Genomic DNA, 13,238 nt, shown 5'->3' with positions numbered 1-13,238 from the left:
CGTTCCCACTGCAGCCACATCCTGGCAGAAGAGCCCCAAAATCCACGGCTGGGCCGAGCCAGAGTCCTGAGCTGGGCTGTCACAACCCCAGGAGAGGCGTGCCTGGAATGCAGCCCCTTCCCAGAGCCCAGGGACACGTCCTGGCTGCCCCCAGGTGGGACACACACCCGAGGGTGCCCTGAGACCACCGGGACCTGGGGCTGGGTCCTCAGCCGGGCTGCTGAGGAGAGGACAGACCCAGAGCAGGGAGAGGAAAGGTGGGGAAAAGAAGACGGGAGAGAAAAGGAGTTCGTACCACGGCTTCGTCCTCCATGTCAGGCTGAGATGGGACAGACAGAGAGCACAGTCAGTTAGGACACACAGACAGGCACAGCGGGGACACCAGCAGGGACAACGGGACAGGAGCCCACAGACAGGCAGGGACACCAGCAGGGACAGTAGGACAGGAGCCCACAGACAGGGACACCAGCAGGGACAGGAGAGGAGCCCACAGACACAGGCAGGGACACCAGCAGGGACAGTGGGACAGGAGGCCAAAGACACAGACAGGGACACCAGCAGGGACAACGGGACAGGAGCCCACAGACAGACAGGGACACCAGCAGGGACAGTGGGACAGGAGGCCACAGACACAGACAGGGACACCAGCAGGGACAGTGGGACAGGAGGCCAAAGACACAGACAGGGACACCAGCAGGGACAACGGGACAGGAGCCCACAGACACGGACAGGGACACCAGCAGGGACAATGGGACAGGAGCCCACAGACACGGACAGGGACACCAGCAGGGACAACGGGACAGGAGCCCAAAGACAGGGACACCAGCAGGGACAACAGAACAGGACAGGAGCCCACAGACACAGACAGGGACACGAGCAGGGACAATGGGACAGGAGAGGAGCCCACAGACAGGCAGGGACACCAGCAGGGACAACGGGACAGGAGCCCACAGACACAGACAGGGACACCAGCAGGGACAACAGGACAGGAGCCCACAGACAGGGACACCAGCAGGGACAACAGGACAGGACAGGAGCCCACAGACACGGGGTGAAAGCAATGCCTATGGCACCGGGAAGGAGCGCTGGACACGGCAGGAGAGCAAGAAAACCACGGGAAGGGACGTGCCACCACCGAAGTGTCCCCCTCCCATCACAGAGTCCCTGTTCCCACGGCACAGAGCCGTCCTGCCCCAGCTTGGAGCACGGATCTGTGCCAAGCTCAGCGAGCCATGGTGGCAGGAGAAGCCGTCCTGCTCCGGCAGCTGCTCCTGGTCCCGCCGGGAGGAGCCGGATCCGGGCAGATCCCATGGGAAGGGAGCAAACCTGGGTGCCTGGCACAGCCCGGGGTGGGCAGCACCTGGCTCTGCCCCAGCACTGGGACAGGCCTGGCTCCATCCTTCCCCCACAAATCCCGGCAGCGCCGCCGCTTCTCCCGGGGCCCGCGTGGCTCCGGGTGCCAGAGGGAGCCCCAAACGTGCGGCAGCGCCTGCCCCAAATCCTGCTGGGGTATGGGAGCAGGGAGAGCCCCCCTTGGGGCACGGCATGGCAGGGAGGAAACCCCTGTGGAGGCACCGGGGCCTGTGCTGCTGTCCCAGTGCTCTACAGTGCTGATCCAGTGTCCCATGGTGCTGTCCCAGTGCCCTGTGCTGCTGTCCCAGTGTCCCATGGCACTGTCCCAGTGTCCTGTGCTGCTGTCCCAGTGTCCCGTGCTGCTGTCCCAGTGTCCCATGGCACTGTCCCAGTGTCCCATGGTGCTGATCCAGTGTCCCATGGCACTGTCCCAGTGTCCCATGGCACTGTCCCAGTGCCCTGTGCTGCTGTCCCAGTGTCCCGTGCTGCTGTCTCAGTGCTCTACAGTGATGATCCAGTGTCCCATGGTGCTGATCCAGTGTCCCATGGTGCTGTCCCAGTGTCCCATGGCACTGTCCCAGTGCCCTGTGCTGCTGTCTCAGTGCTCTACAGTGATGATCCAGTGCCCTGTGCTGCTGTCCCAGTGCCCCGTGCTCCTGTCCCAGTGTCCCGTGCTGCTGTCCCAGTGCCCTGTGCTGCTGTCCCAGTGTCCCATGGCACTGTCCCAGTGCCCTGTGCTGCTGTCTCAGTGCTCTACAGTGATGATCCAGTGCCCTGTGCTGCTGTCCCAGTGCCCCGTGCTCCTGTCCCAGTGTCCCGTGCTGCTGTCCCAGTGCCCTGTGCTGCTGTCCCAGTGTCCCATGGCACTGTCCCAGTGTCCCGTGCTGCTGTCCCAGTGCCCCGTGCTCCTGTCCCAGTGTCCCATGGCACTGTCCCAGTGCCCCGCGCTGCTGTCCCAGTGCCCTGTGCTGCTGTCCCAGTGTCCCATGGCACTGTCCCAGTGCCCTGTGCTGCTGTCCCAGTGCCCTGTGCTCCTGTCCCAGTGTCCCATGGCACTGTCCCAGTGCCCCGCGCTGCTGTCCCAGTGCCCCGTGCTGCTGTCCCAGTGTCCCATGGCACTGTCCCAGTGCCCCGTGCTGCTGTCCCAGTGCCCTGTGCTGCTGTCCCAGTGTCCCATGGCACTGTCCCAGTGCCCTGTGCTGCTGTCCCAGTGCCCTGTGCTCCTGTCCCAGTGTCCCATGGCACTGTCCCAGTGCCCCGCGCTGCTGTCCCAGTGCCCCGCGCTGCTGTCCCAGCCTGGCCAAGGCTGCTGCACTGCATCAGCCTGGCTGTGGGATCATTCCTGGCACTCTGTGCTGGGGGAAGGGGGGCTCAGCCGAGGGAAGGCACATGGGGACCCAAGCACACAGCCACAGGGACATCCCAGGGGCCAGCAGGACACGAGAGCCCCAGGGCACAACGCTGCTGTCCCCAGCCTCCTGCCAGGGACTCCAGCTGGGCTCTCCCTCTCTGCCATCCCCAGGGATCCTCCCAGCCGTGTGCTGAGCCCAGCTGGGCCAGAGCAGGGCAGGCTGGGGGGACACATGGCTCTGAGGGGACAGCAGGGGCATTGGTGGCCTCAGCTGCAGGAGAAGCTGCTGCTCCTCAGGCCCCCAGCACAGGCACAGGACCTGGCACGGACACAGGCACAGGACCTGGCACAGCCATGGGCACAGGACCCAGCACGGACACGGGCACAGCACCAGGCCAGTGCCCCAAGAAGAGCTCCAGGCTGCTGTCCTGGCCCTGCTGGCCCGTGTCCCCGCAGCTGTCCCAGCCCTGCTCTCACAGATGGCCCGTGACCACTTGGCTCTGGAGCAGCTCTCCACAGGGGGATCCCGCAGGGCTGAGCACACAGCCACACCCCAGGAGTGCCCACGGACCAGGGAACGTTTGCTTGGGTTGCCCAGCACCTACGTCAAGCCCCCGGTGCTCCCTGCCAGGGCAGCAGGAGCCAGGACACGGAAGCTGCGGCAGGAGCTCCTTGGCTAACTGAGGGTGTGAGTGGGATTTGTGCTTGGAAGCACTCGGGAAGGCGGCAGGGCACGGAGCCAGGCCTGCCCACGGGGCCCACGCCAGCACGGGGAGCAGGACTGGGCTGGGCTCTGAGGCCAGAGCAGGGACAGGGACGGGGCAGCAGGACACCAGGACACCCACCTGCGCTCCCCCCGTGATGGGGATGGTGCAGGTCAGCAGGTTCCCGATGACGTTCTCCAGGGACACGCTCAGCCCGTCCACGTAGATGGTGTAGATCAGCCCCAGGCTGTTCTGGAGAGGGGAGCAGAGCACGGCTGAGCAGTGCAGGGAGCTGGGGACACCCCCAGGGCTGTCCCCGGCCACAAACACGCCCTGGCAATGCCAGCTCCACGTCTTCCTCCTCCACAGGGATGGGATACTCCAGCCAGGAGCGCGCCCCCACCCCTGCACTGACCCCACCAGAGCAGGAGACGTGTCCCCAGGGCCAGAGCTCCACGGGAGCAGTGCCCAGGGGATTTCCACAGCTCCAGGAGAGAGGTGACCAGGGCAGCTGGGCTGCTCCAGCCTCCCAGCACCCCCAGTCCCACACAAACCCCAAGGAAGGCATGGCAGAGGGTCCTTCCCCAAAATTTGGTGATGCCCTTGACAGCACACCTGGACTCTGGTCAGCCCTGGGTGGTCACTGCCCACAAAAACATCCTGTTCCAGCTGAGAAGCAACAGTGGTCCCAGCTCTGGGGGCACCAGCACAGGGCAGCCCTCAGGACAAGCTGGGAATGAGGGACTTGAGGAATTTGTGTTCCAGGCACCCTCGGGGTGTTGTTTCCAACCATCGAGGAAAAGGAAAACACAAATACTGGGATCTGGGGAGCAGGGCCAGGCAAACTCTGGCACAGTGGAATAATGAGGGAAGAGCAGGATAAAGCCCTGCCCGCTGGAATAACGAGGGAGGATGAAGCTCAGATTCCTGGGCACTGCAATGAGGAGCTGGGAACTGTTTCTTTCCCGGGGAGCAGGTGGCAGGACACCTCTGCCTCTGGGAACAAGTGAAGTGACCCTGTCCCCTGGAGTTGCCCCAGCTTGTGCCTGGCAGGTCCCCACTCTGCTGACCCAGGCTTAGGGAAACAGATCCCATATTTCAGAGAATTCCCACTCCACACAAGGCAGGGACACCTCCCACTGTCCCAGGCTGCTCCAGCCCCAGTGTCCAGCCTGGCCTTGGACATTCCAGGGATCCAGGGGCAGCCCCAGCTGCTCTGGCAATCCCAGCCCAGCCAGGAATTCCTCATTCCCAATCTCCCATCCATGGCTGCCCTCTGGCAGTGGGAGCCATTCCCTGGGTCCTGTCCCTCCATCCTTGTTCCCAGTCCCTCTGCAGCTCTCCTGGAGCCCCTTCAAGGCCTGGAATGAGCTGGAAGCTCTCCCTGGATCCTTCCCTTCTCCAGGCTGGACACTCCCAGCCCTTCCCCACGGATACAATCCGTACCCAGCCCTCCCAAGGCTCCCCAGGCACACAATGCAGAACCCCTGGAGCCGGCAGAGCTGGCACAGACAGGGCACAGTCAGTGCTCCCAGGAACGGGCTGTTCCTCACAGGCTTTAGGAGCAGGGCTGGCAGCTGCTCCACGTCCCGCAGCCACCCGGGATAGCAGCACCCAAGGGTGCCAAGGGCAGGACGGGGCCAGCTCCCGCGGGCTGTGCCAGCGTGTTCCCCCTCCCCAGGCAGGAAGCCTCTCCCAGCACAGCTGCCCTCTCCCCTGAGCAGCATCCCCGCTCCCTGAGCCCCCACTCACCCGGAACACCTCGGCGTGGTCCAGCCGCGACACCAGCACCAGGCTCTTGGGAGCGAACAGCTGCGCAGGCTGCGCGGGCAACGAGGCCTCCTCCTCCTCCTCCTCCTCGCCCTCGCCGTTCCTGGCCTGGCTCTGGGGCTGGGGAGGCACAAACCAGCCCGGGCTGGGGCTTAAGGGATGCTTTTCCCTGTCCCAAACTCCCAGTGCCAGGGTCTGGATTCCTCTGGCACAGGGAAGGCAGGAACTCCTGGCCAGAGTAAAACCCAACTGAATGCTTCTCCAGCAGCACTGCTGACCACCCTTGCCATCTATCCATGGATTCTTCTGGCACAGGGAAGGCAGGAACGCCTGGCCAGAGCTAAACCTAACTGAATGCTTCTCCAGCAGCACTGCTGACCACCCTTCCCATCTATCCATGGATTCCTGTGGCACAGGGAAGGCAGGAACTCCTGGCCAGAGCCAAAAGAAGCTGGGTGCTTCTCCACCAGCACTGGTAACCACCCTTGCCATCCATCCATGGATTCCTGTGGCACAGGGAAGACAGGAATCCGTGGCCAGTGCCAAAGGCAGCTGGATTCTTCCTTATCAGTGCTGCTGGCCACCCTTCCCATCTATCCATGGATTCCTGTGGCACTGGGAAGGCAACAACTCCTAGTCAGAGTAAAACCCAACTGAATGCTTCTCCACCAGCACTGCTGACCACCCTTGCCATCTATCCATGCATTCTTCTGGCACAGGGAAGGCAGGAACCCCCGGCCAGTGCCAAAGGCAGCCGGGTGCTATCCCATCAGCGCGGCCAGCCCCATCCCTGTGTCCCTGTGTCCCGGTGTCCCCGTGTCCCCGGTACCTGCGGGCTCTCCACGGCCTCCCAGAAGGTGAAGCAGGCGCAGTAGTGCCGCTCAGAGTTGATGTCGGTCAGCACGGCCACGAAGAACGTGGGGGGGTTCCTCTCGGGGAAGAGCTGCCACCCGCTGGGCTGGCAGAACTGTGGGGGGCATGGAGCAGGCTCAGGGCTGCCAGCCCTCACCCACCCCGGCTGATCCAGCCCCGGGCTCGGGGCTGCCAGCCTTCACCCACCCCGGCTGATCCAGCCCCGGGCTCGGGGCTGCCAGCCTTCACCCACCCCGGCTGATCCAGCCCCGGGCTCGGGGCTGCCAGCCCTCACCCACCCCGGCTGATCCAGCCCCGACCCCTGGGCCCACATCACCCACGGAGCCCGTGGGGAAGGGCAGCCCCACGGGCCGGGAGCAGGGGGAGCACCGGGCAGTGCCCCCCTGGCCCCTGGGACCTCCCAACCCCGCTGGACGGGCTCCAGGAATTCCCAAATCCCCCTGCAGGGAAGCAGGAACAGCACCTGGAGAACCCACACTGAGAGGGGTCATGATGGGACGGTGCAGACAGGCAGGAGTCCCAGCTCCTGGGAAAGGTCCCCCCATGGCACGGGGACCCCAAACTCTGCACTGCCCCCAGACCCCCATGGCACAGACACCCCAAACTCTGCACTGCCCCCACAGCACAGGGACCCCAAACTCTGCACAGCCCCAGACCCCCATGGCACAGAGACACCCCAAACTCTGCACTGCCCCCAGACCCCCATGGCACAGACACCCCAAACTCTTCACAGCCCCCACAGCACAGACACCCCAAACTCTGCACTGCCTCCGTGGCACAGAGACACCCCAAACTCTGCAGTGCCCCCAGACCCCCATGGCACAGACCCCAAACTCTGCAGTGCCCCCAGACCCCCATGGCACAGAGACCCCAAACTCAGCACAGCCCCAGACCCCCGTGGCACAGACACCCCAAACTCAGCACAGCCCCAGACCCCCATGGCACAGAGACACCCCAAACTCTGCACTGCCCCCAGACCCCCATGGCACAGACCCAAAACTCTGCAGTGCCCCCAGACCCCCATGGCACAGAAACACCCCAAAATCAGCACAGCCCCCAGACCCCCATGGCACAGACCCCAAACTCTGCACAGCCCCAGACCCCCATGGCACAGACCCAAAACTCTGCAGTGCCCCCAGACCCCCATGGCACAGAGACACCCCAAAATCAGCACAGCCCCCAGACCCCCATGGCACAGACCCCAAACTCTGCACAGCCCCAGACCCCCGTGGTACAGACACCCCAAACTCAGCACAGCCCCAGCCCACCGTGGGCCGCACAGCCCATGCCAGCACCACACGGAGCCCAGAAGGAAAGGGGACAAGGGGACACGGGCTCTGGAGCGGCTCCAGGAGGTGGCACCATCCCCCTGGCTCCAACACGGTGCCATCCACTGCCCCGGCCCCTGGCACTCCCCCTCGAGGGGCCGGGGCAATTCCAGCCGCTGGCCCCGGGATCCCCCGGCCTCCCGAGTCTCGGGGCTTTTCTTGATTTCCCCAGGCCTGCATTTGGCTGCTGAGGAGCCGTGGAGAATTCCCTGGGTGCGGGACAGCCCGGCTCCTCCCAGCCCAGCAGGAACTCTGCAAACCCCACCAGGAGAACAAGGTGGCACCGGGGCCTGGCGAGCTCGGGCACCCTGCCCCAGCTCCCTGAGGAACCCAAGGTGGATCCACCTGGGAGTTTCCTGCTGTTCACCACTCCCCGTGCCCAAGGCACCCATGGATCCTCCTGTCCTCCCTGGAAAGAGCCCACGGGACAGGAGCTGGGCTCTGTGCGGATCCTTGGGATGGCAGCAGGAGGGACGGGAGGAGGAAGCACCTCGGGAGCTGCTTCCCCCATTCTGGGTCCTTGGAAAGCAGCACCTGGGGCTTCTCCATCCCGGGGCTCCTGCCGGCTCCCATGGGAGCACAGGGGAAGGTTTGGCTCGGCAGAACAGCAGGATGAGCACACGGTGTCGCTGTCCCGGTGTCACTGTCCCGGTGTCACTGCCCCGGTGTCACTGTCCCGGTGTCACTGCCCCAGTGTCACTGTCCCGGTGTCACTGTCCCGGTGTCACTGTCCCCGTGTCACTGTCCCCGTGTCACTGCCCCGACCCCCTCACTGCTCCCAGTCCCACACGGAGATCTCCTGGCACTGCGGGAATGAGGAGCCCAGAGCACATGGAGCTGCTGGGTCAGGATCATGGAATCAGGGAACCCTGGAATGCTTTGGGTGGGAAGGGAGCCCAGAGCCCCTCCAGTGCCACCCCTGCCATGGCAGGGACACCTCCCACTGCCCCAGGCTGCTCCAGCCTTTCCTTGGACATTCCAGGGATCCAGGGGCAGCCCCAGCTGCTCTGGCAATCCCAGCCCAGCCAGGAATTCCTCATTCCCAATCTCCCATCCATGGCTGCCCTCTGGCAGTGGGAGCCATTCCCTGGGTCCTGTCCCTGCAGCCTTGTCCCCAGTCCCTCTGCAGCTCTCCTGGAGCCCCTCCAGGCCCTGGGAGCTGCTGGATGTCCTGGAATGCTGGCAGAGTTGGAGCAGCTCTGGAGGCCTGGACACACCCAGCAGGTGCCAAAACCATCCCAGAGCTGCCTCAGGACATGGAAAATCCCACAGCGACCTGTGGGATCACGGCACGGAATGTCCTAAAGCCCAGTGCCAAGGAAGGACCCAAAAAGGAGAGTGGGAATGGCCCTGAGCCCCTCTGGAGCACAGGGAGCCCCCGGATTTACAGGAATCTCCATTCCCACCTGGATCCCCCTGTTCCAGTAGACCCAGGGTTGTGAGGCTGCTGCCCTGGGGATGCCCTCACCCTTGGAATTCCCTCACCCCTGGGAATTCCCTCACCCCTGGGAATGCCCTCAACCCTGGGAATGCCCTCACCCCTGGGAATACCCTCATCCCTGGAATGCCCTCACCCCTGGGAATACCCTCATCCCTGGAATGCCCTCACCCCTGGGAATGCCCTCACCTCTGCAATTCCCTCACCCCTGGAATGCCCTCACCCTTGGAATTCCCTCACCCCTGGGAATTCCCTCACCCCTGGGAATGCCCTCACCCCTGGGAATGCCCTCACCCCTGGGAATACCCTCATCCCTGGAATGCCCTCACCCCTGGGAATACCCTCATCCCTGGAATGCCCTCACCCCTGGGAATGCCCTCACCTCTGCAATTCCCTCACCCCTGGAATGCCCTCACCCTTGGAATTCCCTCACCCCTGGGAATGCCCTCACCCCTGGGAATGCCCTCATCCCTGGAATGCCCTCACCCCGGGAATGCCCTCACCTCTAGAATGCCCTCACCTCTGGAATGCCCTCATCCCTGGAATGCCCTCATCCCTGGAATGCCCTCACCTCTGGAATGCCCTCACCCCTGGAATGCCCTCACCTCTGGAATGCCCTCACCCCTGGAATTCTCTCACCCCTGGGAATGTCCCCACCAGTGCTGCTCCCCCAGGACACTAAGAGAGTTTGTGGGAAGCCCTGGAGTCACCCCTGGCCCCCAACAGCACAGGGCTCCAATTGTTTAAATTCCAAGGATTTTTTGGCTGGACAGTTTGACCCTTGGGGAAAAAAAAGCTGCTTTGCTCCTGCTTGGGACAGTTCCCAAGTCCCTGCAGACAGCAGGAAACTCAGAGCAGAAAATTAAAAATAATTAAAAATAAAAATAAAAATAAAAATAAAAATAAAAATAAAAATTTAAAAAAATTAAAAATAAAAATAAATAAATGTATGTTTTTGCCTCAGATAAAACAGCAGAAAAAGGCCCCAAACTGCTGGAACTTCAGGGGACACACGATGGGAGGAGGAGCTGGATACTGCCAATCCCAGAAACAATGGGATGAGGAGCCAGCAGTCCCAGTGATCCCAGTGATGATGGGCAGGGACACCTCCCACTGTCCCAAGTGCTCCAGCCCCAGTGTCCAGCCTGGCCTTGGGCACTGCCAGGGGCCTGCCCACCCTCCCAGCCAGGAATTCCTTCCCAAGATCCCACCTGGAAGGATGTCCATCCCTGGCAGTGCCCAGGGCGGAGCTGGAGTCCCCATCCCTGCAGGGATTTCAAAGCCATGTGGATGTGGCACTTGGGGACATGGGCACTGGTGGCCTTGGCACCACTGACTGCACTCAGCGGGCTCAGAGGGATTTTCCAACCCAAATAAATCCACAATTCCATGAACCCCAGGGGGAATGGAGCAGTTCCAGAGGGCTCAGCCAGCGGGTCTGTCCCAGCCCACGCTTTTCATTGGGAATGGAGCTCCAGCTCCTCCCTCAAGAGTCCCTGGATCTCCAGGGCACAGGCAAGGACTGGGAAGAGCTCCCACTCCAGCTCAGCAAAGAGGGGAACAATCCCACCCTCCTGGATGAGCTGGAGCTGCTCTGGAGGATCCCCACAGCAGCACATCCCGGGAATGTCCCAGCTCTGAGCTGATCCCAAAGCACTCCTGAGAGCTGGTGACCGTGTCCAGAGGGCTGGGGACACCCAGACCCTGGGATCCAGCCTTGGGCAGGCCACCGGGAGCTGGGGGTGCTCAGCCTGGAGAAAAGGAGACTCAGGGCTGGCCCCATCGCTCCCACAGCTCCTGGAAGGTGCCTGTGCCCAGCTGGGCTGGGGCTCTGGCTCCAGGCAGCCCTGACACAACCAGAGCACACAGCCTCAAGCTGTGCCCAGGGAAATTCAGGTGGGAGAGCAGGAAAAAGCTTTTCCAGAAAGGTGCTGAAGCTCTGGGGTGGCTGCCCGGGGAGGTGGTGGAGTCACCAGGCCTGGATGTGTTTGAAAAGCCTGGATGTGGCACTGGGTGCCAGGATCTCGATGCTCCTGGAGCTCTCTCCCAGCCCAGGCATTGTGTGATTGTGTGTGATTATGTGAATTCTGTGTGACCCTGTGTGACCTGTGAATTCTGTGTGATTGTGTGAGATCCTGTGAGGTCCTGTGTGATCCTGTGATTGTGTGTGATTCTGTAATTGTGTGAAACCCTGTGAGATTCTGTGATCCTGTGAGATCCTGTGATTGTGTGATTCTGTGTGAGTCTGTGATTCTGTGATCCTGTGAGGTCCTGTGAGGTCCTGTGTGATCCTGTGATTGTGTGTGATTCTGTAATTGTGTGAGACCCTGTGAGATTCTGTGATCCTGTGAGATCCTGTGATTGTGTGATTCTGTGTGAGTCTGTGATTCTGTGATCCTGTGAGATCCTGTGAGGTCCTGTGTGATCCTATGATTGTGTGTGATTCTGTAATTGTGTAAGACCCTGTGAGATTCTGTGATCCTGTGAGATCCTGTGAGATCCTGTGATTCTGTGTGTCTGTGATTCTGTGATCCTGTGAGATCCTGTGAGATCCTGTGATTCTGTGTGTCTGTGATTCTGTGATCCTGTGAGATCCTGTGATTTTGTGATTCTGTGATCCTGTGTGAGTCTGTGATATCCTGTGTCATCCTGTGACTTTGTGAAAGGCCTGCCCATGCTCCTGGGGGGCTGTGGACACTAAGGCTGCATCCATGGCTCCTCCAGGAGACATCCCAGCATCCCAGAAGAGGAGGGGTAGCAGGAGGCCAGGAGAGGAGCCAGCACTGGCTCCCAGAGTTTCTGAGAGCTCCACAGCTGGAGATGCACCCGGGACAGGTGGGAACTGCTCCCTCCCGGCGCCCCAGCCAGACCCCGTGTCACCCCAGTGTCACCCTGGTGTCACCCCGGTGTCACCCCGCCACTCACCAGCTCGATGCCCTGTGGGAAGGGGTTGTCCTCCCAGTCCTTCTCCGGGAAGCGCTGCAGGATCTGTCCCTGTCCATCCCCGCTCCCTGTGGAGACAAGGTGGGGTCAGAGGGCAGCAGGTACCCCCCACCCGCCGGGAATGCCCGGCTGGCACAGCCCCGGGCTGCTCCAGCTCTGCAGGGATGGGGCAGCACAGGAGGGACCCCGGCCCCTTCCAGGCCGAGCAGCACTGCCCACTCCAGCAGGGAACAGCAGGGACTCCAAGGAATCTGGAGCAAACAGCTCCCAGAGCCTTCTCTGGAGGTGGGAACGGTACAGGAGCAGCAGCTCTGGCCCCTCTCCAGCCAGAACTTCCTTCCCTGTGACCCCAACACGGACAGCACCCCCCACTCTGAGCTGCACTCCCTGCTCCTCACCTCCCCGCTGGCCTCTCCCCAAACAACCTGCCCAGGATTTGCTTTCGGGCTCCCGACAGCTCCTGCTTCCCCGGGGCATTCCAGAGCACTGGGAGCACCCCAAACCCTCACCTGCACCCCACCCACAGCCCTGCAGACCCCAAATCCTGCTGCTTCCCCTGGAGCTGGCCTGGACAGCCGGGAAAAGGCTCAGCAGGGCAGGCAGGCATGCCAGGCACCACTCTGGGACAGCCCGAGGTGACAGTGCCACCAAGTGCTGCTGTCACCGACCCTGCCAGGCTGGGCAGGGCTCCCACACTGCTCACATCTCCCAAAGACAGAGCTGCTCCTGGATCCAGCTGGGAATCACAAATCCCAAGGATTCTGGCCCAGCCACAAGGGCAGGCAGCCCCGTGATGGGGAGGGGGGATCCTCCCAGCCCCTTCCAGAGCTGCTGAGGGACAATCCATTCCCAGGGGTCGCCCGGGGCCTCTCCCATCCCAGGAGCCGGGTCCTGGCCATGGAATGGGGCTGGGAAAGCAGGAGGAGCACCAGGGAAGAGCTATTTTGGGAGCCCAGACGAGTCCCCAGAGTCCTGCTCACCGCCTGGCAGCCACAGCTGGATTTAGCAGCACCAGGGAAAGGGGCTATTCATAGCCCCGGGCCCAAAATGGAAAAGCTGCAGCCAAACTGGGCACCAAATATCCACAGGGATTGGGTCAACCAGATCCTGCCTGGCCACGTGCTCCCACACCACAGGCCTGCTCTGTCACCACGTCCCTCCTCTGTCACCACGTCCCTCCTCTGTCACCACATCCCCTGGAGGCAGCCCTGGCCCCGAGTGCTCCCAGCCCTGGCCAAAGGCTGCCCAGTCCCAGTGCCAAGGACTCAGCTCAAGCTCCAGACAGGAAAATCCCTTGAGATCCACAGTCAGGATTACGGCTCCGACGGCTCCAAGCTGTGCCCTGCACATCCAGCCCTGCCACGGCTTCGCTGCAGTATCCTCAGTTAAAGGGGAATGGATACAAGACCACAAAATCCTGGAATGGTTTGGGTGGGAAGGGACCTCAGAGCCCCTCCAGGGCCACACTGCCACTGCAG

The 13,238-nt window shown here is 62.4% G+C and overlaps 1 protein-coding gene across 3 annotated transcripts in view; it reads right to left on the bottom strand.

Annotated features, from left to right (window-relative positions):
* SBF1 (SET binding factor 1) overlaps nucleotides 1-13,238 on the bottom strand; it is a 68,470-nt gene that overhangs the window by 29,863 nt on the left and 25,369 nt on the right. For all 3 annotated transcript variants that reach the window (XM_077783733.1, XM_077783734.1, XM_077783735.1), the window contains exons 2-5: nucleotides 11,743-11,828; nucleotides 6,008-6,145; nucleotides 5,161-5,298; nucleotides 3,550-3,660 (exon numbers count right to left, since the gene is read on the bottom strand). In XM_077783733.1, coding sequence (XP_077639859.1) covers nucleotides 3,550-3,660; nucleotides 5,161-5,298; nucleotides 6,008-6,145; nucleotides 11,743-11,828 — 473 coding nt within the window. The remainder of the gene's footprint in view (nucleotides 1-3,549; nucleotides 3,661-5,160; nucleotides 5,299-6,007; nucleotides 6,146-11,742; nucleotides 11,829-13,238) is intronic.

Source organism: Lonchura striata, chromosome 5 (assembly GCF_046129695.1).
Source record: "Lonchura striata isolate bLonStr1 chromosome 5, bLonStr1.mat, whole genome shotgun sequence".
Taxonomy (NCBI): domain Eukaryota; kingdom Metazoa; phylum Chordata; class Aves; order Passeriformes; family Estrildidae; genus Lonchura; species Lonchura striata.
Note: the sequence above shows the minus strand (reverse complement) of the source record. Positions and strands in the feature narration are given on the sequence as shown.